The sequence below is a fragment of the Dermacentor variabilis genome, chromosome 11 (assembly GCF_050947875.1).
Source record: "Dermacentor variabilis isolate Ectoservices chromosome 11, ASM5094787v1, whole genome shotgun sequence".
NCBI lineage: Eukaryota > Metazoa > Arthropoda > Arachnida > Ixodida > Ixodidae > Dermacentor > Dermacentor variabilis.
This window is the reverse complement of record NC_134578.1, coordinates 22,246,953-22,274,114: the sequence shown is the minus strand read 5'-3', so window position 1 is coordinate 22,274,114 and position 27,162 is coordinate 22,246,953. Positions and strand designations below refer to the sequence as shown.

Sequence of the window (27,162 nt, the reverse complement as noted above, 5' to 3'; positions counted from 1 at the left end):
ACTATTTACGAACTGCGCGAGCGTCCTAAGCAGTAGTAGGTGCTGGATTACAGATATCTTTGTTCTATATAGCGCATGGTCCAAGCATATGGCATCAGCGGTTATATACTTGTAAACGTTGTGCGGCATTAGCCCGTTTTCTCTTGCTTTTTAGAGAAAGAGGATGGTAACCTATCTTTTTTTCGGTTGAGTTCGTTCAGTTCTCTACGACGCGCTCACACGTATTACGGAAATCTTGCGCTGAAAAATAGCTATCGCATTCTTTTTATGCGAACCCTCTCATATATTATGGCTGTATAAGGGCCAAAAAAAGGCAATGCCGAAGCACACATCTTACATATGTATTGTGCTAGCTCACCAACCGCAGTGATTGCTGTGTTGAGCAGCACCATGGGCCTCATGCAGTAAGACATATGGTAATTTGAAGCACACTAGACTTGAAATGGGTGAGTACGATGCCAGTGTATCACGAATATTTGATAAAGCCTGCCGCTCAGATGGTTCGTGGTTGCCTTAGGTTGGCCGTGCACGAGCATGCACCCTTATGTTTTATGTTTTACTCCCTACGCCAATCGATCAGACAGTGAGCTGATTTACCATTTAATGCTGGTAATGCAGAGACGCCGGCTTTCTTTGTTGAATTGAAATAGATATAAGCAAAATAGTAAAGAAACACGCACCGCGACTGATAATGCGCGTACATCGCGGCTGATTATGCGCGTCACACTTTTGCGCCCCCCAATGCATATTTCTCCCTACAGTATAGTTACTGATGCACCGAAAGGCTTCCCTGACGACCTTATATGAACGAACATTTCGTAAAGTTCACAAAGTAAGGTCTAAAACATCTAGAAATCGTTCCGCAGCACGCGACAGCAATACTTTCAAGCAGCGCCGCGCCGGATCGCCCAAGCCAGAGAGGAGGAAAAACTCTCCGCGCGCCCTATCCTCCTCGTCCGATGAAACGGTCTATATTTGAGTTTCCCGCTTTCAGTTGCGCAGCGCATGTCGCTAGTGAGAGACTATCATCTCTTTGGCCTACGATGTACGACACTCGACGACTGTTTGTACCCCAGTGGTTGTGCGTCTAAACGTGATTACGCTCATCGCGCTCTACTTACTTCTTTGGAATTAACTTAGCTTCACGTTTGTAGCGTCGAAACTATTTTATTGAAGATTCTGTAGTAGAGTGACGTTCAGTGAGCGGCCCTACTGTGTGTGATCTGTACTGTGTCCTACTTTATTCTTTAGATTTGTCCCCTTGGCTCTTCCTTTCCTCTTTCCTCCCCTCCTTTCTATCTCCCATTTCTGTATTGCTGTCACCTCCCTTCTGAAGAGTAGACAGGCGTTGTGCCCCTTTCAGTGGCAGTGCCAGCCTGCTCCTCGCTTTCCCTTTCCTGTTAATTGTATATATGTGTTCAAAACAAATAATAATAATAAATAATTTGGCAAGCTGAGAAAGGCAGAGTCCTTTGGCAACTTCTTACAGCCAAGTCGCGGGATACGACGGTCGGGCGACGTTTCCTGGTTCCTTCATCGCAATTAGACAGATAAGAGAGACACGAGCAAAACAGGGCAGCACGATAGAGACGTTCTTGACAATTCTCGTTGCATCGCCTGGCCTCTCCTTTCTCCTGCCGCTTTTAAGACAGCGCTCGAAAAGCGCACAGCATCCCGAATGGTCAGCAGGCTCTCGAGCACTTATGTAATTCACGTTTAGAGTGCACTTCAATTTAATGCGCAGCGATAAACGATAAGGAGAGAAATCATCGCACACGGGCCGCCGGACGTATGTAGGCACTTAACACAATGTCTGGCGACGTTTGAGGGAGCTATACTGCTGCCGAGACACCGAAACGGTCGACGCGTGTACGTAAATCTGCCGCCTTATCACCCACCCTCCCTCTCCCCCACCGTGCTTCAACGCCCACACGCTGTCTTTACGCTCCTTCACACTACAGATATCGCAGGCGGTGACCGCAAGAAAGTGGGGCAGGAGTCCACCCTGGCCACATCACCGAGAGACGAACCACGTCCAACCGCTCCTGCAAGCAAACCAATCTTGCCGGGAGCCGTAAGGTCCAGGGGACAGCACCGAGGAGGACCCTGGAGGTCACGGCCTGGCGACACGTTCGCCGATGCGCGCGTGTCACGGTGACGAAGCACTCCCGTGATACGAAGGCGTCGCGGATTGGCCAGCCAGCGGCGAGCGTTCTGGAAAATATGGCGTCCAGGACGCTGCTGTGGACGCTGGCGGTCTCGGCCTGCTGCCTGGCAGCGTCGGCGGGTCCAGTCACGAAGACCCCCGACGCGTCGTCGTCGTCGCCGCCGGCGAGGTCGTCGATGCCGGGCGATTCGACGCCCGGGCACGAGGTGCGCGGCAACCTCTTCGTCCCCCCGCAATACAGGGCAAGCCCCGAGCCCAACAGCACCGACGGGCAGCCCTCACACGGTTTGTTGCACAGGCCAGTTGGTCGATTGATTAAAGGGCCACTAAAGAGAAACGCTATAAATCCGTTCAGACTGACATGGTGATCTTTACAAATTGTACCTTTCGTTAGTTTTCGCGTTCATGCGGTTGTCTACTACAAGAGTAGTATGAAGACCAAACACCGGTATCGTTTATTTTGCGCCGTAATCTGAGCGCCGGTACGTTAGTACGACGTCTTACATTTGGAAGTGTTATCTGGTATTTGGGCCACTGTGGCAGCATAAGTTCCCACACTTACCAAGTAGCACACTGTGGTATAAAGATTATAAACAGGGATAAGGTGTCTCAGAAAGGCTGGCCAACGTTTCGATAGGAGGACCTACCTTCGTCAAAAGCGGCCTCGTCATCCTCGGCATGTTAGTTTTAACAGGTTAGTTAGTAAGAGACGTCACGTGCGGTTGTTGTCGGTAGTGGCCGGTCGTAAAGGGAGAAACTCCAAAGAAAATGAGCGCTCTCGCCTGATATCTGTAAGCGTGGTTACTAAGACGAGCGGACAATAGCGGGAGAGTGGGAAGGCGGGGAGAAAAAAAAAGAGACCAAGAGGAAAAAAGAGGAAGAAAAGAAAAAGAAGGGCATGGGAAGGTGTTGGGGGAGTGAGCGGTTAGGGAGCATTCAGGGGTGTCGTTGCGGCATGGTTTTGTTGCTTTAAAAGAGCCGGTCAGCCAGTCAATGCGCGAGTAACAAAGAAGACCCAAAAAGACATCAGTTGAAAGGATGACTTGAGTAGCGTAGCAGCAATGCGTCGGGTAATTACGAAGGAGTTAAGATGGCGACCAGGAGTCTGGCGTGCAATACATGGGGTAGCGGAAAGGCAGCGGCTTGGTCTTTCAAGGAACATTCAGACTGGGATACATAGCGCAAAAATGACACAGGGACAAGCAGAACACAGGACGAGCGCTAACTTTCAACAATTGATTTATTGCAGCTGGTGAGTATATATATACTCACTGGGACGCAACTACAATAGAACACACTGAAGGGAAGGAGGAAAAGACAGTCATGTGACTAATATGCCCAAAAATTCAAGCTCTTTCCTTGATAAAAAATATAGACGGCGTGCTAACGCACTCGTCACCTGCTCTGGCTATCTCAGCTGCTTCCACAATTTCCCTCGTAATCTTATTCCTGTGGCGATAGACAACAACAGTTTGTTTTGATAGCGGGAAGCATGGTGCCTTCGCGTCACATTTTCTACAATGGGCAGCCAGATGCCCATCTATTGCAATGCTCTCCACTTTGTTGCTATGCTCCGCCAGACGCACGTTTAAACATCTGCCCGTCTGGCCGACATAGTACTTCCCACACGAGAGTGGGATCTTATACACAACATTGCGAGTGCAGGTAACAAAAGGATCTTTGTGCGCGGTAGCGCTACCAGGCTTTCGTTTCCTCATGAGACAGCTCATCACACTCAACCTCAAGAGTTTGTTAGGTGCTGTAAACAGAACGTTTACACCAGAACGTTGCCCAACCTTTTTTAGGTTGTGGGAAGCCTTATGAAAGCAGGGAATTACCGCCACTTTTCGTTTGTCCCTTTCTTCTTTCCTTTCTCTTTCGTCATCCGCTCTCTGCTCATCGCTCATGAGTGAAGTTAGTTTCCTTTGACGATGCAGGCCTTCAGCAACCGAGATAATGATATGTCTCGGATAGTTCGCTGCTTCCAGACGAGCCACCTGCTTACTAAGGCCTTCATCTAGCAAGTGAGCACATGACTTAGATAGAGCGCATGACAGGAAAGGACGTACGATACTTCTTTTTATGAGTTTATAGTGTGCAGAACTGTACCTCAAGGGCGGCTTATTAGCTCTGGGCTCATATACCCAACACACACACGTTAATAGTCACATGACTGTCTTTTCCTCCTTCCCTTCAGTGTGTTCTATTGCAGTGGTGTCCCAGTGAGTATATATATACTCACCAGCTGCAATAAATAAATTGTTGAAAGTTAGCGCTCCTCCTGTGTTCTGCTTGTCCCTGTGTCATATTTTGTGCTATGTATCCCAGTCTGAATGTATCCCACCAACACGCCCAAACTTCTTTCCTGCTAAAGTGCTTTCAAGGGACGTTAGCCCCAGTAGCTCAACGTAGCCATCGTCACGATGGTATACAGAAGTGGCGACACCCTGTGTCGCTGAGGCACCGAAAAAGGTATCCTGGTGTCTGGAACTTTGGAATGTGTTGGGGAAGATGTTTCAAAAAACAAAATAAAAACAGACAAAGAAACAATAAAGGATGGCTGAAAACAGCATAACAAATAAGGGGGTGACATGAGTAAAAGTGGGCAGGGGCAGGTTTATATGGGAAAAGGGGTGGTACAGTTGATATATGCATAAAAACGTGAAAGAGTATATTAAGCTGAGTAGGAGGCAAGGAAAAATTAGAAATGGAGAAATAGGTGAGATTAAGAATTAAGGTTAGTGGGTGGCACAATGTGTTTTCTGAATTGGTTGATGATATGAGAATTTCAGATTTAAGTGACAGCTTTTAGAGATTCTAGGTTACGACATGCCAAATTAATTCCCGTTAGGTGTAGGCATTTAAACTTGCGTATGAGGTATGATCCCGTAAACATCCTCTGGTGAGGTGAACAGAAATTTGTTTGGAGTATATAGAGCCTTGCTTTGTCGAATATATGACCATGTTCATTGAAGTGGCTGGCTACTGCTTTAGGTAAATTGTGTTTTGTATCTGCATGGTGATTGTTGAGTCTTGTATGAATTTGTTGTCCTGTCTCATATTTGTGTTGTTTGCTACAAGCTGCACATTCTAGACAGTAGACTATGTTGCTTGATGTACAGGTGGAACTCGAAGTTAGCTTGGGCGAGTAGTTCGACGCTGTACTTTTTAGTGTAGTAGTAGACTGAATAAGTTTGCATGTAACGCACCTGCGGCTGCCACAGGGACCGGTTCCTGACGTCATTTTTGTCCTTAGTTTGACATATACAAGAATATCCTTAAAATTAGTGTTGCGTCTGTAGGCTACTCTGGGCGGGTCAGGAAAAATCTTATTAAGTTTCTGGTTGCTGGCAAGAGCTGGGTAGTATTTACTACGGATGTTCACGTTTGGGATTGCGTTTGAGAATTTAGTAGTAAGAAGAGGCATTGCTGTTCTTGTGATCCTACGGTGGGGCTTGAGGGCCTCGGCTGGATCAAGTTTGGTTGCATTGGTGTAGGCTTTCTGAAGGGCAATGTTTGGGTAGCTCTTGTTTGATAGGGTTTCTTTAAGGTGATCGAGACTATCTATGTAGACTTGGTTTTCAACAGAAATGCAACGTAGTCATGTGGCTTGGCTTTTAAAGACGCATTGTTTGGAATGTCTGGGATGGTTGTTCATATATACTACGTACTGTTGCTTGTTGAATGGTTTTCTATACAGCCTTGTCATTAGTGACTCATTGTCTATGTATATTGTTTGTCCAGAAAGTTTACATGCTACATTGAAGATGTTGATGTGAATTTTATTATTGGGTGAAACGAATTTAGAAATGCTACATATCTATCTAGACTGTATTGACCATGTCCCCATATTATGAATATGTTGTCTATGTATCGTAGGTATGTGTGGGGCTTGTCAGTGCAGCACGATAGGCAATCTGTTTCTAGAATTCCCATAAATATGTTCGTGTAGATTTACAGTGACTTGTAGTGCATTACGGCACCAGTTTCATTTCCATGAATCCTACCTTCTTTATCGAGCATGCACCCATGGAGCCGTATATCTGACGCTAGCTCCAAACCATTAAGAAATGCAATTTCTTGCAGGAGAGGGCTCCAATGCTGCGGAGCCACGTCCTCTTCCTCCTCGCTCTCCGCCACCACGTCGACACCGAACAAGGTTTGGGCTACGGCGTCCTTCTCTGGCCAAAGGTCTGTACCCGCCTTTCCAAGTATACTCCGCCAACACTGGCCACGGCGTGCCCCAAGAAGAACCAACTAGGCTTGATCATAAGTTGGCAAGCCAAGACAAGGACCAGTACGGCAAGTCCGAAAAAGGCTTTCACGGTTCGGGGATGCACGAAAGCAAGGACATCATCTCTTCACCACAGTCCACGGGGCCAGAACCGCAAGTAAACGAAACGCTAGAGGCAGCAACAAATGGCACGGCCGACGAGGACACTAGCAGCGTAACCACTATGGTGCTATCGGAGACGACGATATGGACGCTTGCGCTGTGTGCCACCATGATCATTGTTGCCGTCGCCTTCTTTGCAGTGGTTCTTGCCGTCTGCCGCTGCCGACAACAGCGCGAACGTCGCAAGCGATACCTGAACACGCACAACAACATCCGAGTCATGCAGAACATGGTCAAGATCGCAAAGCGCCGGGAGAAACAGGCCACCGTAAACCAGGGGCCCTTCAGCAGGATATCCATACCGTGATTAACTGCCCAAAACCAAACGTGGCTCAATAATCGCAAGGGCAAATGTGCCTGAAAAAGTAGCAGCATTCATCTGCTGTCTTCCTCTATGATGCTGATAGGTCCAGTTTGGCAACAAGTGCCCCCAGGAAGTTGTAGAGCTTATGCACGTGTGCCTGCCATCTCGGCTTTTTTTTTCTCACAACTCACAACTGTGACTTTGTGTTTGCATTTGCTGTATGAAACAGTCACCAGTGGCGATATCGCAAGTGGTTATGACACAAGAAAATTCGGTCATGTGAAACATGGTCAACATCGCTCAACAGTCGGATACTGCGAGGCAGAAGCAGGCTTGTGTCACAACGCCTGGAACCGATGCGCAATTTGATCACCAAGAGAAACGAGCCATTACTAGTAACAGCCCTTGCTTGAAGTACTTGTCTAAGACCATGATGGCCAAGAGTGGCATGAGAAGCCATCAAAATTATGCCGCTTTCAAGTGTGCATTTTGCTTCGTTTTACAACCTTAACCATGCTTTACAATCCAAGTATGCTGTCATTATCTCGTGCATCTAGTCTGCCATGCTTCTCTGCTAAGCAAGGTGTCCACGATGGTGCAACCAAAACAGATCTCATGGCATGTTTACATAGCCAGTTACTGTTAACTACAGTGGTGCCATAAATGGTGATTAGTACGGGATATTACAAACTGTGCTGGCACAATGCCATTGCCACTGACGTGTAAGCAAGTTGCAACATTTACATGTTTGTGTGTATTCATTTGACAGGAGTGCTTTCATTGTTTCCTAATTTTTCTGATTATTATGTAGCAAGCATGTATTATGTAGCGTGTTATCAGCTGCTACAGCTGGTGTGACTTTGTTATGTGTATTTATTTACTGTGACTGTGTATTATAGGACATTCATAATATGCCACAGAAGTCATGTTACCACAAGCCACTTCTGCTGTGGCTCCCAGAAATAAGGCACCAAAAATGTTCTCTTTCTCCAAAGCATGACGAACATGCCTCTTTTTTAGCTGTAAGCAGTTGCTGGCTTACAACTGCACCATTATTCCATACTTTTACTTAGACATGATCCTCAGTGTATGAATTTTTAAAATGTTACTAGAATGGAGTGCTTAGTTCAGCAGAAAGAGTAAAATTTCATACTAGTATTTTCCCGATACTCGAGGCTCAAAACAATTTTAGATCTCAACTAGGAATTGAGTGATAGTGTTTAATACTACCATTAACAGCCAGCCATTTGAGTGCCATATTGTGCGTAAGGTAAGCCTGTCACCTTAGTAAGACAGCTTGCAACTTACCTGTACAGATCATATGTGAAGCAGTCCTTGTAAGGAAGGCTCTTGGCAAGAGGGTGTGTCTGTGGATGAATAAAAATTTGCACTAAGGCCTGCCTACAGTTCGGTTGTTCAAAGTGTTCCTTATCGAAACAATTTTTTTTAAGATCAAGCTTTTGTCTATGCAACAAAGCTAACAAAGCTGAAATTAATGCTTCACAATACTTTAAAGTCAGAGCAATGAATGTGGCTGCAAATAGGCAATAGTGACACAGTGTACAACAACGAAAAGTGCAAAAAAATACAGCAAGAATTTTGCTGCACAATGCTGCGCCGGCTCGTGCAGAATGCTAACTGTTTATGCATCTGTATATGATGATAGTCCACAAAAACGGGTCTGTTCTGTAATCTGTAGCACTCACCATGGAATGTATTACAATTTATAACAATACAGAAGAACTTGACAGCCAATGCGAGCTAAAGGGTGAAGGCACACACATGCAGCAAAGACCTGTAAAGTAGGTAGCATGCTAAAGCAAATTACTCACCCGAAAAATCTTGTGAAAATAGGAGTATTGTCTAGCAATGCTTCTGTGCAACTTCAAGGCTTCATCTGTTGAAATAAATTTTATTTCCATGAGTCATACTGTTCATCCCTTTAAACTTTTAAATGTTCAGTGTTATGATGCAAAACAATTCCAATGTCATGTAAAGTCAGATGGAATCTCTCTAATACATAATGCGCTAGGAATGAATTGAATTATGGGATCATCTCTTAATTTCTTCTTTTATGAGATCATCTCTTAAATTTTTGAAGACCCTACTCAATCATACACAGATCGCAGCCTTGTGGTGCCACGCATGATACAATAGGAGTCCTACAAGCCTTTCCCTCAGCATTCAGAGATGCATGGCTGAGCACTGTGTTTGTCAAACCGAGCGGGGATGGTTACACTTGAGAGCTCCTTCACCTATAAGGTATAATTTATCAAGCACAAGCCTGCGCTCATCTGCAGTTATACGCCCTACAAGTATGCAACTTACTGCAGAAATTTCACCCTTGCTTGGTTATGGCCCCCCTACATTTGACATGGAGAGCCCGAAACTGGTGTGAAGAGATTCGAGCAGCAAGACCAAGGTATACTGAACAACTTTGACCAGGGCAGAACAGGCCTGTCTCTTCCCGTAGCACAAGCGCTGGAGACTGAGGCAACGAGGAGTGCAACGGGCTTGACTGGCACAGCAAAGTTGGCACGCAAGCTTTCAAATGCATGAATAAATATAACTGTGTATTTGGTTATGTCTTTTCTGTACACAAAAGCCCATATACCCGGCAGCATGCACAAGACCTTTCATGTACTCCACTGCGGCTACGTCCCTGTACAGCCTACCCAAGTTTTGTGCAAGCAGGTAGGTTTACTGATCCAGTAGTTTGACACACGCAAAATATTCTCAACATACCGACTACAGTTGACCCACAAAGGAGTTCAAGTTCTTCCACGCTGAAATACAAAACCGTATTGAATGATGCTGGAAGAGTTGCTGTAAGTTTAGGTCAAGGGAAATACCCAAAACAAGAGCAATGTTACTGGAAAATCCTATTAGGTACTGTAAATAGCATATTATGATATTAAAAAACTATGAAAACTTTCCAATGCACAAACACAACTGAAACACATAAAAATGTAATTAAACGGTAGTTTCTCAGACAGCATTATTTAGCATAGTTGCTAACTACTGTTTCAATGCATACACAAAAATTAAATATACTTAAAATCCACTGAACAGAAGTTTGGCAGGGCCACATCAGCAGCGATACCAGATCCCTCAACCTAGCTGTTGCAGCAACTTATGTAGGCAGCAGTCATATGTTGCTGTGTTAACTTTATGTACAGCAAGAAGCCCTCTGGAGAAACAGATTCCAGCAATAATAGCAGCAGGTATTGGTGCACTTTCAATTTATTTTCGTTGCCATTAAACAATGCCTATCTAAATAACTGAAGTAGAGTCACATTGTTTACCAGCTAGATACATAAAATGACTTCCATTAAAGTTGTGTCTGTAATGCGTTACCTTGTATTTGCCTGTTGGTAACATTGCGACTACCCTTCAAGTGGCAGTATGGCTTACAAAACACAAAACACAGCTTTACTGGAATAGGCACATTTGGCCAAAAAGAAAGCAGTACATGGATTGTTTATAGTTATGGCTAGTGTCTTGCAGCTGTAACAGTTGTTCAATATAAACATCCACACAAGCACTTAAAGCAACTAGCAACTATGAAAGTTCTGCAAGGTAGCTAGTTATGTTGGGAAGCCTATGGACATGTGGACACATAACGAATTGACGAAATCTACTGAAGTGGAAGCTTGAGCAAGTTGGTATACCTTACTCAGGATTTCAAGACAGTGCAAGCCCCGTGTCAGTGTCTTTCTTCGGCTGGTCTTACGTTGCTTGTGACAGGACACTATCTTTTTCTGGTCTTATATTGTTTGTTCTGCTTTAAAATCCCGAAATAAGAAAACTTGTGACATCTAACACCATAAAAGGATACATATGTAGGGGTGCCAGAAGGATGATTCACCAGCACAAAATTCAAGGATGAGAAACATGGCCAAAGATACATTGGACATGCTCTTCATTATAGGATCATCTCTTAAAAGAGGACCAAGCTTAGATTTCTTTGCTGCAGCGGTGGTCATCATGAGCTTCAATGGCACACCAAGGAATTGGTTGCTCTCCTGTAGCGTGTACAACGTAGATGAGAAAGACAACAAGACAGAATGTAACAGTCACACAGAACAAAATGGTACGACATGGTAAAGCTTTAACAAGAAGAGGGTGGCTCATCGGCCTACTAAGGGTAATGGAGTTGGGGAATTGGGAGGTGAGAACAGGGCCAGCCACCAAGGAATGCTTCCCCACACGGTTACACCATTTGCAGAGGGCCTGATTCTATAGCAAAGGCAAACAGCACGCAGGACACTGTTGGCCTCCACTGAGGGACGGATCACCTCCTCGTAGCTGGCCACTTGGCCACAAGTGGGGCCACAAAAGTGGCCCAACTAGGCAACTTTTGGCCTTCTTGGTACGACACCTATTCCAGTGTATAGCGCAGAAAACACAGACAGCGGCGGAGACACACAAGCATATTTGTGACCTTCCGCCCCCCCCCCCCATTTTGACCCAAGTTTCTCCACTAAGTAGTAGTCAATACTGCAATAATTTTTTAAATTCAGACAATGTGTTTGAAACACAAACACACCTATGATTTTTTTATTAATCTTACAATGTCATACAAAATCAACCTGTGCTAACAGATATCAAAATTCTTTGCATACTCTCTACTAAACGACATATAATGTGCTTTCTGCGAACAGTGACCTCCCTGGCTGCACTAGATTTTAGGGCATTGTCCCAGTACTGGCTACTATTTGCTTACAGAACAGATTCTACCATCAGAATTTGTGTTTACCCTACAAAAAACTACATTCATGCACCGATTCCCAAGACTTTGGTACACAACTCTCCAAACTTTTCAGTTGGCAACGATAAACAAGCACAGGAAGCGACAAATCTACATACCTCGATTTGTTCATCAGCAACAAAGCCGCATTCCCCATCAGGCAGATCCTTTATAGACACACTCCCAAGGTAAGCACCATTATCAGAGCACCATTTAAGAAAAGCTGGCCACTTGTTGGATCGCTTTGGCAGGTTCGGGGCTAAAGCTGAAAAATAAAAGAACAGGCGGTCCAGAATGAAATATCGTCATGCAATAATGAGATTCAATTTTACGTATGAACCCTGCCGCCATAGTGACGCTGATTATATAAAAATGTGCAAGTGTGTGAATATTCAGCAGATACCATATTTATTTTGAGGGAATGACCAAGTTGAAGGCTTTGCAACACTTTATACAAGTTACGACAGCGTAAATAATGTTGAATTTTAATACTTCTTGCAGAGCACAGATAACGCACTTCGTTTAGACTCCTATTTATTTGGCATGCTTTAACAATTTGCAGTGGTTGCCACCCCAATGAAAGCCACTTTTTCAATATTTTTTTTTTCTTTCGAGAAAGGGGATAACTTCACCATTTTTCTAAATTTGTCCAACATCAAATCAAAAAAAGCTGTCGACAGTTCGTGTCTACAGCTCCCGCAAACAACCTCATCACACAGCCGATTCTGAGTGTAGTTACATGTTGTACCATGTGGTTTGCATACTTTAATATTCAAGCTAGCTTGACTTATGTCGTAACATATCAACACTGTTGCTTCATACTTTGATAACAGCCAAAGAGTTCAATAAGATCGAAGTTTGAGGAAGCTCAAAACAGCCTGTACAAAGGGGTATCACATATCAAATTTAAATTTTGAGGTTGCCATATTCAACAATACAAATGACAATAGTGTAATCAACAAATAAATAAATATCAAACTGCAGTGTTTTTCTCTTATTTTTTTTACTGTGTAATGCGCTTTATCACATTCTGTCGAAGGGCTAAATTAAAGGGTTCGTAAAAATTTTATGTTTTTTTTTTCAGAATAGCACTGTTCGTCATCTGAAATGTGAATCAAATGTCCTTTTATTCACCTTGCCATTATCAGCCTGCAAAGCACTAAATTATTACAAAATGTTTGAACCAAGAACTTATCACTAATTCATAAATAATTATAATGCTGCCTTGCTGGATAGCGGGTGCAAATTTGTGCATGGCTGCCACATTCTTTATTACAGCCTGATATACAAACTTTCCAACGCTGCCAAGAAAACAATCCACATAAACAACAAAAGAAAACGCAGCAGTATGCGTCAGTTAGGGAAGCAATCTCCAGACAAGCCGATAAGTTTGATGATGCTGATTTACATGAGCAAATATGAAATTTCTGAAAAAAAGCCGCAGCATACATAAACATCTGCCAGAAGAAATAAGTGCTATGCACAAGTTGCCTTACCAGCCTGGACCACTTTAATTTTGCTTCACGGCTTTTAGGTGATCGAATCATTTGCTTCCAAATAGATGCCGCCCTTATTCAAATCGATCAACAAGAATGCAGCATCGACCAACAGAAAGTACGCACTGTTAAAACGTACTGACGCAAATCTGTAGTCGTAATTTTACACTGGTGTCGCGCGCACACTTTCGATGGCGACAGAGCCCGATCCGGATAGATTTTATCGGCCGCACTCCGCACTCTCCTGATGCTTGCGCTAAGGGGCCAATCGCTACCGAGAAATTCGATCTCGATCGGGCTCGATCACGACCGAAAGTGCGCCTTGTGACACCCGCATTAATCGCGACAAACAATTTAACAAGAAAGTGCGCTCGCGTTCACCTCCTACTTCCTGTAGCCTCCTAAAACAGAATACGGGAGCAATTGCGAGGTATGCAGATAACACCCGCGCCACTACTTACGTTTTTCCAGATCCCGAACTTCTTGCAGCAGTTTCTGAACTTCTAAGAAGTCCTTCCATTCCTTCTTCGCGTCCCCCGACGGCATCGTGGTGCATTCTGCAGTGTTAAGACATGCCGGCTCATTTTAAATGCAATGCATGCAACCATTTAACTGTACCAAGCCCGCACGTAATGCAGTGAGAATTGAAAAGCACGCACTATTGAGAACCGGTAACAACACTTACTGTCCAAAACTTCATCGAGCAGCTCCCTTATCCTCTGCTGGTCTTGGGATGCGAGTCTTTTGCCACTTTTTCTGTCGTTTCCCCCCATCATGTAACGTGACACCACCGGCCGATCTGAAACGAAGCGTGGTCAAAACTGTAAAACGTCGATCGCGAAACGAAGCAATGCAATGACTAGACATCTAGAGACTCATAAACAAAATCTGTGTGTGCGACGCTTCTATAAGGTCGCGATATGTTAAAGCGTCTACTTAAGCTAAATATTTGAGCACTGGGCAATTGCCTAGAAAGGCGTGAACTCGCGAAACGATCCTAACTTCAATACGAGCTCACTATGCTTCGCCTCTTGCGGCGTGAGCAATGCAACTAGCAAGTTCAACTGAATACCTAATTGTCTAATGAACTGATGCACAATCACACGCTGGAAATAGGTATTTACCTGTCGATTTAGTTATTTCGGCGAGCGATGGTGGCAGTCATAAACACGAGCACGTGAAACAGTGGCTTATGGAACCAATGGAACCTCTGGCGCCACCTATGAAGAAAAAGGCGAAGTACTCTTTTGTAGTTTTTGCTACAGCCGACAGGATTCGCCACGGCGCAAGCCACTTTGGGGGTTGGGTTCCTTCACCTACATCGACGTTTTCGCCGACGGATACGAGCGCCTTTCGTGGCGTGCTGCCTGCGCGTTGCGCTCTCGAACTCGAGGTCGCAGGTTCGAATCCCACTGAGTAGGTGGCAATGACGAAAATTTTCTTTCCCCGTCATAATTGTTCTTGATGACGTAGAATTCTGAGCCATCTCATTAAGCCTTTTTATTATTCCGCTTGCATAAGGAATGTAAAGGCGGGAAAAAATGGCTGATATTGCGTTACTCGTTAATGTGAATGAAGAGCAGCTGTTTAGTGCTTTGAATTAGCGTTATATTATCGCAAAAAATTTGATTCCGGACCACAGAGTCCTCTCGGGCAGCTTTAGCAGCTGCGGCAGACACAGTACTTCCACCGATTGCGACGCTCATTGTTCAGGAAGAATTCGCTGACACTCTTTCGTATTATGCATGGAGGGAGGAAAAGGTTAGGAGAGAGCAACGCGATTGAAGCCAAACATGTCCGCCCAACACGTGATCGCACTTCAAAGTGTGCGGTTGGTTTTAGTGTTTCCCGCTCTGCAGGCAGAGGCACGGCAGGGCAGCTGAACAAGCGCCCACCGAATGAAAACTACTGCCATAGCAACTGGGAATCCAAGGTATCAGCAAATCTCCATTCTTGCTCCGTGATCTAGACGCAAGAGGTCACGTGTTTGGTCGCCCCTGAGCAAAGGTACGGGCTTCGCTGAGCGTTCGCTTGCCAAGGCTCGCTGCGTGACGTAAGGCTCTTCCGTAACTTTTTCATTCCTCCATGGTATTATGATTAGATTGTCACGTGGTAGACAGTGTGGAACACAGTGTCGAAACTGTGAGTTGCAAATGTGCCCAACAAAACAAGTAACACTCAAGCACAACGATAGCGGCGAGCAGAGTCGGGATTTTCGAAAATCTGATCTGCGGGTCAAGCACGTCGTTTTCCTACATGACTCGTCGAGGGTTCCAGTGTACTCGCTGGTGCCCGCGTGGCTTCCAGAAAGTGCTACACAATTCGCATGTGCATATATAGCCATATTACAAATACTATGGCGCCATCATGTAGTCTCGAGCGGCATTCTGCTTTCATCCTCACCCTTTCGTGTGTGCGTGTGTGCGTGCGTGCGTGCGCGCGCGCGTGTGTGTGTGTGTGTGTGTGTGTGTGTGTGTGTGTGTGTGTGTGTGTGTGTGTGTGTGTGTGTGTGTGTGTGTGTGTGTGTGTGTGTGTGTGTGCGTGTGTGTGTGTGAAACGTGGTTCTTGAGTTATAAATAATAGGGCTAAAGAACAGCATGTTATAGGAGGGAGTATTTGCGCCAATGAAAGCAAAGTGTGATGATAATAGCGGTTTTTTTTTAATGCAAGTGATTTCCTTTAATCAACGCTCCGTGATATGAAAACTTAAGGTGGGAATATAATTTAATGCCGAGGAAAGACGCACAATCTGAGCCAGGAATGCCACGTCCATTGAAAGTTAGTTCCGGCGAGCAGGCTAACGATCTCTGCGACGACCTAAATATCACAAATGTCACGCCCTATTTGATCTAAACTCGGGCAGGTGCACCATAAACTTGCAAAAAGTAACACACGCCCGTTTTGGCGCCTGGCAGTGCTATATCCGCCAAGCGGCTTGGTGTTCGAATGGTGCCCGTGGGAACACTGCACAGCAGTCAATGCTTTGCATATGCTTTTGCACCCCACTGTTTCCTGGCACTCAGGTGCTCAGATGTAGACATACTGATAAATATCAGGAGAGTTTTGTGTAAAAAAGTTCAGGAGGTATGTGTGTAAACAACCCGTCACTGACTCTCGTCGCAAAAAAAGAAGACATCCTTTCTGGAAAATAATGCGCGCACTTACCTATTTCATTGCTCATCGGTATGAAAAGATAAATTGGAGTTACTTCTTTGTTTCCATTTGCTATGCACAACATGAGTTCTTTGTGTTCTGCAAAGTAAAGAATCGGTTGAAGTTACCCATTGTGTCCTGCGCACATATGGCCCTTGTCCCTTGCGTGTTTAGCATTGGTCAAACTTGTCTCAATTCTGATATACGTGCCAACTAGCCCAAGTTAGGCCAAAAAGTGATATTCTTCATAATTATTTTAATCTTGCAGAGGAAGACCAACCGTAACGCTGGCCCAAACGGAAGAAGCCATGACCAGACTGGAGCATTCCAGACGCTATGATGGCGCAGACTTATATTTTGTCTGTCAGCCTCGGCCAGCAAACGATAGCGGTCAACGGATATGTAAACTGTATGCTGGCATGCGAGATAACTGAAAAGTATGCAAGGGGTCACCAGGCAAAGGACACGGGGTGGGTTTCTTGGCATGCGTTTTTTCCACGGTTATGAACCATAAACTTTATACCACAGTGTGCTGTTCCACCTGTCAGCCCCTTTCTTGATTTTAGAAAGCTGTAGCATGTGGTTCATAAATAAAGACTATGTTCTCCCTTACGTATCTTGATCGCATATCTGTATGCAAAGATAAATCAACGTTGCTTCTTCGTTTCTACATTACAGACATCCCACGAATTCTTTTGTGTTATGCAATGTAAAGAATGAATTGAAGTTGGCCATTGTGTCCTGTGCACATTTGGCCCTTATCCCTTTTATGTAGCATTGGTGAAACGTCTGTCAATTCTGGAATGCCTGCCAACTAGCACAACAAGACCAAGGGGGCGTTATTCTTCATAATTCTTTTGATCCTGCTTTTCCCCGCAATGTGCACATGAAGCACGACGCGAGGAGGCGAAGGTCTAGAGGCGAAGCCCTGCTCAAAGACGTTGCTGCAAACCCGGAGTCTGCATGCTTCGTAAACGCGGCGCAGTACGGTCGATCGGCCAACTTCTAGGTCGTTACGAGCGATCACACAGATTCTGCTCTCCACTGAGGCTGAGGAGGTAGCTATCACCCTCGCTCTCCTTGACGATTCCAAGCAACAGATCTACACAGACTCACGAGCAGTGGCCAGAACCTTCGCGTCCGGATCGGTATCAGCTGCAGTAAATCGCATTTAAGATCAAAGGGATATTTCTACTCACACAATCAACACTTTTTTTTGGCTCACCTGGCATCACATCTGGCCTCCATGGTCAACCTGAACGAGATCGCCCACGCCCGAGCGTGCGAAATAACTCACCGCTCTGGGCAGCCTGGGGAATATTCGGCCTCCAATCTAGGGGTCTTTAGGGACGTTCTTCTCAGTTTTAATGAGATCAACAAACATTAGTAGTTGGGCAGGAGGGTCTTATCCCTTACTCATGAGAATAGCTCTAGAGCACAGGCATCTACCCGCCTCATCCTTCCTACCAGGTCGTACCCCACTCTTTATTCTCACAGCCAGTTCATCGAAGGCCTGGATCGCTAGAACGACAGAAAGCTGAGCTAGTCGGCAAGGATTCATAATGCAAAAAAGAGGTAATGCATGCAGACACGCACACAAGAGAAGTGGACGACACGAACGCCGACTGTCAACTGAAGGAAGCACTGAGGCGAATAAAGAAAGAAGACACAAAACTCATCTGCACATGCTCTAGAATGGTAGCACCGCCTGCCATCGGGTACACGTTCCGGTCTACGTGAGAAATGACTGCTAAGGCATTTGATCTCTTCCATATGTAAGGTAATTGAAGGCTGACTCACGCACGCACTTCCACCATTATTGATATACCATGGCTGGAACATAAGACGCGTATCTTTATTCCTATGCCTGTGCAATATCGCGCATTCATCTAACTCAGGCGTGCAGTTACTATCTTGGCAATGTATGGAGAGATTAGAAGGCGATCCACCGGTGAACGACCTTTCATTGTTCCATTAGCCTCTGATTGAAACACCGCCCCGTTTGCCCTACGTAGAAATGGCCGCAGGTAAAGGAAACCTTATATACCAAACCCCTACAGCAGTCAGTAAAATAGTTGTTCTTGATGTGGTTCACTGGACAAATATCTGTTCTCTTTTAGCCATTCACCTGCTCCTTTTTTCTTTGCATGGCAGCAGATATGTTCCCTAGCTTATTGGGAGCACTAAAAACAACATTAACACCACATCTACCATCAGTCTATAAGCACTATGCGAACAACAAGAGGCACTTACTGCTTAAAAATAGCCAGGAATATGTCATATCCCTGAAATGGAATGTGTAAAAGATGTTCATTTTTTTTGCCCACCAGACAGCACCGACGTAAAGACACACGTTTTCTTTTTCAAGCTGAACACCCACGCGCACACCATTCTCGCTTCACATCGCCGCCGTAGCAACAAGAACAGCGTTTTCTTTTTCTTTTACAAAATGAAGTATTGCATCTATGAGCGTATGTAATTACAGTTGCCTTTGCATCTGCACAGGAGCGCGTTCGCATAGGTTTGTCGTGCTTCCACGCGTGCCTAGAATCCCTTATTGAAATTGCCTGTCGCGCATTGTTGTTTCATGCGCCATAAAACTGTCCGCCTAAAGCTTAGTTATGTATGCGTGCAGAGAATATCTTCTTTGGAAAGGAACTCTGTTTATTTTTTTTCTTCTTTCCGCGTAAGCGCGGTACAAAATAAGCACCACGGACGCCATTTGGTGCGCAGGCGTGCGCCACTGGTGGTGAAAGGGGACGTGTGAATCTTCACAAATCAAGCTACACGCCTAAAGCCGTCTATTATTTTCAGTTGTAAATTGAATGTTTCAGAGCGTACGAAGAATGGTCGAAAAAAATGTATCAAATAACAAAACGACTGCAAGAAAGGAGAAAATGAAAGTGTATGAACAAAATAAATAACTACAACAAAACGAACGTTTCCGGTGACGAAAAGTGACGTTTCCGGTGAACTCAAGCCATCATTTGTTTTATGTGTAAGTCTTTGTGCATTGCAGTATACTTCGTCACGTTACTTCTCGAAGTTCGTATGATGTTTGTTGTTTTCCGTTTTCTCAGTGTTCTCTGAATTCGGTCTATGCGTTTCTTTTTAACGTTCTAGTTGCAGGTCTATTATATCTTTGTATTTCTTTCTGTACTTTTTTGCTAGTAGTGCGTTCAGTATGTTTCAATGTGTTATATTTTTGTTTAATCATATGTAGTTTTGTAGTCAACTGCCTTTATCTTGCAAGTTATTCTAAACACCCCTTACTCAAGACTCATGAAGCAGCCCTGGGAGGTAATATTATGTACTTAAATATATAACTGCTTACTCTTGGTTTTTGGTAATGCCCAAGTGGGTATGTTTGAGTAAGTCAGCAACTGCGTACAAACTTACACTTGGCCCTCCTTCTGTGTATTTGTTGTAAAAATCCACGAATGTTTACTTATTAACCTATACTGTACTAGAAATGTTCGTCTTTCTAGTTGTTTTCAACACTTCTGCCACTTTTTCCAAAGTCCATTAATTATTTTTGGTTTGAAATCCTTAAATAATAACGCTAGGTCTGCATAATCTGCTGGGTATGCTGGGTGTGCTATCTGTATGGCATATGCATCGTAAGTCCAAACAAATTCGAAACCTAAAATACAAACTTAAACTTTTTGATTGGCAATTTTTCATTGCAATCCAGTATTTCCAGGAACTGTTCAAGGTTACATCTGCGGACTCCATGCTGTTGCCAGTTAGGCGAATAAGTTTGTTTCTTTATACGGGCGTTATATAATGCGGCAAACAATTCTGCGTTCGTTTTCTCCCATTTAACAAACAAGAGTTTATTGAAACCGACGGGGGCATACTTTATCCACTCGCGGACTTTAATTAACAGCGCGAACATTCTTGGTCTCTCGATTACTCGCGCGTTTAAGCACTACAACGCGTCTCGACAAAAAACAAAGTTTTGTCATTATCGAGAACATCAGTACTGATGTACGATCTGCACAAGTCCTCCCGGCAACTCATTCACTTGGTATGAACACCTTTGTGCGGTGTTATTTTCAGAACGGGCAGCTTTGCCCGCCAGGAAACTCGGAAATACACCTCTTGACGACGTTTTAGTCGAGCGCTTTTTCGGAAATAGAACACGGGACCACCGCACTATATACGTAATCTGTAATGAACAACGTGCTTGAAGTGCCTCTCGAGTCTTTCTACAGGCTTCCAACAAAGTCGATCCTAATAACAGGTTAACTTCAGAAACTACAGTTAGAACACATGCTCCTTATGGCTATTTCAAGACTTTCTGCAAAGCTGGTCCGAATAAACTGCTATGTTTGGTAGTCATGATTTGAACAGATGTTCCTTCAGTCGTTTAGAAGGCTTCCCGCAATGTTGACCCAATAACCTATTGGGTTCGGTAATTACGATTCGAACACGAACGCCTGGCTTTGACAACTGAATTCAACGGAAAGTAGGAGAGAGCCGACTCGTTCAAATTAAATGGCTATGTGGAGCGTTGGCAGACGACCGCGAGATTGGATTGATGTGCGCACTTTTCAGAGTTCGTTCTACATAGAGGCAGCCGCCATCTTGTCTTCATCGACGGCATTAGGAAGCCGAAGGTTAGAAAGTGAGGATTCTGAGCAGCCGGACATGTTCGGTTTAATTAGGCTTGCCTATTTCGTTTGGCTCGGGATACGGCTTCTAATGTAGTTTGATACTCATTTCGAGTACTCTGCTGACTTACTATAGCCAGACAAGAGTAGCGTTAGCTGCAGTGGCTGCTGGTCAGCGCTTCGACCCCAGCCCTGGCCCCAAGTCCAATGGGCACGCCGTGGAAAATCTTTACTGTACCAAGTTGTCGGTGCACCTCCAAAGAACCACTACAAGAAAACTTTAAAACACGTAAAAAACCTGGTTTGGTAAGTGTAGATGTGAAGCAACCTCCATGCAAATATCGACGTTTGAAATACGAGCGAAAGCGTCATAAAAAGCTTGCAAACATAGACGCTTTCTACAGCGAAACTGAAAAAAAAAGGAAATGAAAAAAAAGGCTAGTGGTGCAAGGCTGGAGTGAACAGAGGAGCTTGTGATCACCTAGCTTTTACCGTGGCTTGCCTAAGTTGTTTGTATGTTTTGCGAGGTTTTGCTAGGTTTTGCTAAGTTGTTGGTAGGCTTGGCTAAGTCATTTCTAGGTTTTGCGAAGTTATGGTAGGCGTGGCTAAGTTGTTTTTAGGTATTGCGAGGTTATGCTAGGTTTTGCTAAGTTGTCTTGGCGGGTTTGACGCTGGAAGTTTTCGAGCAGTCGCAGGCCGCGATCGCTTTCTCGGCGACCTCGAGCATTCAGGCGCCGACTATCGCGTTCCCTGCACTGGAACTCGGGATCCCCGACTCCGCGTTGCCTCTTCTGAGCCGCAGCTTCGGCGCAGTGTTTCGGATAAGCTCGGCAGTGAGGCATCGCTTCTCTCTTGGCAGTACGGCGCTCTTCCTGGTACGCCGCTTCTTCATCGGGTGTCCGGACTTTCTTTGGTCTTCCCATGCCAGCAGCACGTACGCACAGAGTAGAGGAGGCGAGAGGTGTGTCGCCGCGCCGGCTGTTCCGAGCTCTTGCACGCCTTACTTCGCCCTACGTGCCTTGGGCGCGAGGAGGCTCGGTGCTCTCGCAGGTGGTTGCTAGGCAGTGCAAGGCGGCGCACAGCTGGGCTGAGTTTTCTGGTAACGCTCCACGGCGGAACTAAAGCTTATACAGCTTCGCTGTTGAAAAAGACACTGCCATCGCTGCTTGCTGGAAATCACGCATGAGCTAGAACACGCGGCTCCTCAGCTTCACTTTTGAGATAAGGTGGTGCCCTTGACTGCAAGGCGCGCACTGAAAAAATTGCGGAGGTGACGTGCTGGGACTGACGTCGTAGCGACAATCACCACTTGCACGCGTCCTCTGCCGAGTCGCTTTCCAAAGGCTGTTAAAGATAAAACTGTGCATTTACCAGCCCTGCAGCTTTGCCAAGATTGCGTAAGCTGTATGCGCACTGCTCGTTTACAACAAACTCAGACAAAGTGAAATTGCGTTGCACTTGTCCTTGAACGATTAATTGGGCTAGTGGATGCACGTGGCATTGTTATTGCGCAATGCAACCCGCTTTGGTTGTTCAGTGGCTATGGTGTCGGGCTGCTGAGCACGAGGTCGCGGGATCGAATCCCGGCCACAGCGGCCGCATTTCGATGGGGGCGAAAACGCCCGTGTACTTAAATTTAAGTGCATGGTAAAGAACTCCAGGCGGTCGAAATTTCCGGAGTCCTCCAGTACGGCGTGCCTCATAATTAGAAAGTGGTTTTGGTACGTAGAACCCCATAATATTTCTTTTTGCGCTATGTACGTACAGTACACTGCTGTACATAGCTGTGCATATATGTGCACGAGTGATATACACAGTGCATGATCTATTCATGTTAATGAACTCCAGACGAGCAAAAGTAATCCTCCGGACCCAATTACACATGACAAAGAACAGACTGGTAGCATTTCGATGAGAAAAAAAGCGTAATTCGCTATTCTGAATGTTGAAATATGCAGCCTAATTATGAAGTGCACTAATTGTTATATACGCTGTGGGATTTGGAATATCGCATGAGGGAATAAATTATTCCGATTATTTCTTTCCAGTCAGTGATCGAATTTATAGTAGTGTTGACAGCGTTTGTAACAGGTTAACCAAATTTTATACTGCAGTATATAAAACATAGAAAATGCTTCGAAGGGTGTTGGCACCACATATAACTTCATGGTGCAACTTGCACTGATAAGCGTGTACACACATGCGAAATTGCATCCGGTTCATTATTACGGGTCAGTCTCCTGGTGTGTGACATCATACGAAGCTTTTGTCTAACCTCCCTCGTGGCCTTATAAGCCTAACGCACACCGTGAATGCCTATACAGTATCTAATGTTGCCTTCAATTAAAGAAGTCTGTAGCGCGCGTTTCTGTTCAAACACATTTGCTTTCACATTTGCCCTCCCTTCTCAACTATTGTCATCCGTGGCCGACGGGGCAGGAATAGCGCGGTATTACTGATAAGTATTGTCTGTAAACGTCACGTTTTCTAAAACAAAAAAAAAAGCTTTTTCTGCTTTTGGTAAATTTTCGTGTTTTCTGACATTGTTTGCTCCTCGCCAGACGAAGTTTCGTTGAAAACTTTAATTATCACTATAAGCTAATAAAGAGCGTCGCCAAGCTGGCCTTCTCGAGGTAAGGTAGGAGTAAGTCAGGTAGCTGTTTTCGCTGATGGAAACAGCTACCTGATCGAGCCTCCTCAAACGACTCACGTGTACACTCTCGAAATGCGGATTGTATAATTCTTCCACCATTCGTGAAACATCCGTTAGGTGGCCGTTGTGCCTGAGATTCCACGTGAAGTCAAATTGTCTGAGCCGTATTGTTATAGAAAACGCTGGTGCTGCGATAGTACAGCACACCGGCGATGCTCCCTGTTACCCAAACCTCCTTTGCATAGCCGTGTTGTTGGGTAAACCCGTTCACTGTAGGGAATAAATAAATCCAGTCCATGTACTTTCTTTCATTCATGTAGTTTGTTTCATATACCAGCGGGCATTTATGAAGCTTTGGGAATTAAGAGAATGCTGTTTTTAGTGAGAACCTTGTGTTCAGTGTTCATATAAATTGCGCTGCTGATCATATTTGCCCTAAAGCAAGCGTAAAATGCCTCAAGAACTTGCAAACTTTGCAGGTTGTACAGAATGACTTGCCTGGTTTATTCATATTTTTGCCTCTGTACAACAGTAAAAGCAAACCTCCATGAGAATTTTTCTGTATATGTTAAACGGTCTAATTATTCGGCCTTTTTACTCAAATCAGTAAAGTTCCTCTTGAGCTCTTGCTGCTTCTCGTTGAAATTCCTGTCTTACACATAATGTATTAAAATCTATGCAGTAATAAGTTTTCATATATCGATACATATAAAAATATATGCATTCCCAGAACTCTCCACCCTTTCATGCTTTCAAGCTAGCTCGACCTGAACCATTCTTGCCTGTGGTTAAGTTTTACCTAAGGTTACGTTCCTCGCTTCTTTACATTCAAGTATTTGCGTAGATTGTATTATTCTTCTTTATGGCATATGAATACTGAATTCTACTTTAACATCATAACTATTGTCCATTTCTGACACTGTGTATTGTCGCGTCAATGCTTATTCTGTGGTTTCATATAAGGCTTATAACGTTCTTTGTAGCTTGCTGGTCTTTATTGTGATGGAAGATTTTACGGACCGCGACGCGGCGTTCACGCTGTCACCGTTGGCGCGGCCGCTGCCGTGTTATCCCGTTATTGACGGTGACGGCACAATCTAGCAATCTGGGATGCCATTTTGTAAGAATTCTATTACTTTTTTATGCCTTTTGGGCGCCATCACCGCGCTGCCATTGGTCCAAAATGACCGGGCCGCGCCCATTTTGTCTGTCAATCACGCGACGTCAGGAACGCGCAAAAACGAGAAACGTCGCAGTGACGTTGACGCACTCATTATACGGAGCATAAGGCATAAATTTCTGGCACGGCCAGAGGCAGGGTCGTTTCCGAAGGAATAAAAAATGACTGCCCCTCTCATCGCTATGGCGGTGGCTCTTTGCCGTCACCGACGTGGGCACGGAGAGCCAGACGACGCATTTGACATGCCGGATGGCCATTTTCCACGCCATTTTCGCCTCTCGAATGAAACGGTGCGGTTGTTGTGCGATGAACTTAGCATGCATGCTAAGTTTTGTTTACCGTTGAACAAATAAGTTAAACATAGTTCAACAATGACCAGAGTGTTTATTGATGCTTTTGCCCCGTCCCCTTATGTAATACCCTGAAAGGGGTCCTTAAGGGACATTAAATGATGATGAAGAACTGGAGGGGGAGCTAGAAGCAGAGCGAGTGACGGGGCTGTCGGTGGAGCGGAAGGTGTTGTGTGCGCTGCGCTTCTTTGTCGCAGGGAGCTCCCAAGCGTCCGTAGGGAGCGAGGAGATGATCCGTGTGTCGCAGTCAACGGGGAGCGAGTGCATGCGACGCGTGGCAGAGGCTGTAGCGAACGCAGGGGCCCGCAAAAAGTGGGTTCATTTTCCGAAGACGACCGAGGAAAAGGCAGCCGTGAAGGAGGGTTTCCTTCGGCGCGGTGCTACTCCCGGCATCATAGGATGCATGGACGGCAGCCTCATGGCTATTACCGCAGCCAAGGGTGAACGCAAGACGGCGTTCACGTGCGCAAGGGATACTACGCGCTCAACCGCATGTTCTTAAGTAAACCTCACGTTTACTGGTGCCGATTCTTTTTGACAGTTATGTTGCTCTTGTCAACATGCGCTGTCTCTGTTCGCATTTTACCTCAGACCTGCGACGCCGAAATTAGGATTCTGGCCGTGGAGCCTGTACGACCGGGGGCGGACCGCGACTGGTTCGTCTGGCGGACGATACGGCTGCTGCGCCGACGGCTCCAAGGGGAATACCTCCTCGGGGAGACAAAACATTTTTTTTGGCGCAGTCATGTTTCAGTATTGTCCGCTCCAACAAAAACTTTTAACTAAATTAAAAGCACATGAGTAAGTGCCAGGAGTACAAAAAAAAATGAAAACATTTGCTGCCACCGTTGGCAATCTTCAAAGCTTTAAGTTACAAGCACGTTATCAGGTTCCTGCAAGGAGAAGATGAAAGCAACATGTATTAGTGCTGCTACTGCACCCAGTGCCTGCCAGAAGCAGAAATGAATACACATTAGTGCTACTACTGTGTCATTAATAGCAACCGGAAGTGTCGATTTCTTCTGCTTCTGGCAGACACTTGTAAATTGGTTAACAGTTTGCGTCGGGTACGGATATGCTCAACTCATGCTTTTACTTGGGACTCACAAGGTCTGACTCCTACCTTTGTTGAATGATGCTGTAACTTTCCTCAGTTACCAACTTGGCTCTCGTCGTACGAGTACTCAATGCACTATTTCCATCTTCGTGCAGGTGACAGTGGCCAACCCTTGGAGCCATGGCTCCTAAACCCAGTTCCCGGCCATCATGCAGTGCAGACACGCGAGGGTAAGAACCACAAAGCTATGCCACCATGCGTTCCGTGGTGAAGAGGTGCATCGGGCTCTTAAAGAGATGTTTCCGCTATCTGCAGCGGTACCGCATCCTCCTCTATGAGCTGGAACGTGCGGCCAACATTGTGGCGACATGTGCTGTGTTTCGCAACCTTCGCCTTTCTGAAGGCGATATAGAATCAGACGATGACAGTGATGGCGACAGGAGCAGCAGCAGTAGTAGTGAGCTCGACGTTAACGGCGTCCCCATTCCATGCGGTCTGCCCCGAAACACTGGGTCTAGAACGCATTATTCGAGAGGGCCGGCTGTTCAAGACACTGTTATTGGCATGTTCGGCACAACCCGTGCGCAGCACATGCGTTCCTTGAGAAGTGTGCGGCGGCAGCTGCGATGTCAACCGCAGCGCCAGCATCGCTTGGTGCATACACGCAGTTGTAGTCTCAGTAAGATGTGGTGCTATAACAAATGCCAAATAATCGCATTGTTCGTTTAATGCTGTGAAATTGCTGAAACATTTTCCATACTAAGTTGTACTTGATGTCTAGGTAATGGAAGTCATTCATGATTTGTTGAGAAATGTGAAGGTTGTGTAGTGAGACGTTATGTACAGCCTAAATTTACAATAAGTGAAACAGAATCTTTAATGATGACACATAATATTGAAAGCAACCTAAAAATAAGTGCGTTTTCAAAGCGTCTGCCATGAGTTGCTTGCTGCTGCTGTCGTCATCTAGATGCGCTGCGTGCCATGTATGTAACCTACGAGAGGGAAGGGGGTTGACCAAGGGGCCCAATTTTTATTAA

General features: G+C 45.2%; 2 protein-coding genes across 2 annotated transcripts in view; one reads left to right on the top strand and one right to left on the bottom strand.

The window, feature by feature from the left end:
• Setd3 (SET domain containing 3) overlaps nt 1-14,333 on the bottom strand; it is a 102,531-nt gene extending 88,198 nt beyond the window's left edge. The window contains exons 1-8 of the mRNA XM_075675646.1: nt 14,238-14,333; nt 13,799-13,912; nt 13,575-13,670; nt 11,737-11,882; nt 10,706-10,892; nt 9,613-9,693; nt 8,700-8,764; nt 8,176-8,234 (exon numbers count right to left, since the gene is read on the bottom strand). Coding sequence (XP_075531761.1) covers nt 8,176-8,234; nt 8,700-8,764; nt 9,613-9,693; nt 10,706-10,892; nt 11,737-11,882; nt 13,575-13,670; nt 13,799-13,889 — 725 coding nt within the window. The 5' untranslated portion in view covers nt 13,890-13,912; nt 14,238-14,333. The remainder of the gene's footprint in view (nt 1-8,175; nt 8,235-8,699; nt 8,765-9,612; nt 9,694-10,705; nt 10,893-11,736; nt 11,883-13,574; nt 13,671-13,798; nt 13,913-14,237) is intronic.
• Nucleotides 1,971-9,598, top strand: LOC142564591 (uncharacterized). Its single transcript, XM_075675647.1, has 2 exons — nt 1,971-2,452; nt 6,254-9,598. The coding sequence occupies exons 1-2, from the start codon at nt 2,224-2,226 to the stop codon at nt 6,868-6,870; spliced, it is 846 nt and encodes a 281-aa protein (XP_075531762.1). The 5' UTR covers nt 1,971-2,223; the 3' UTR covers nt 6,871-9,598.
• Nucleotides 14,334-27,162: the final 12,829 nt, after the last annotated feature.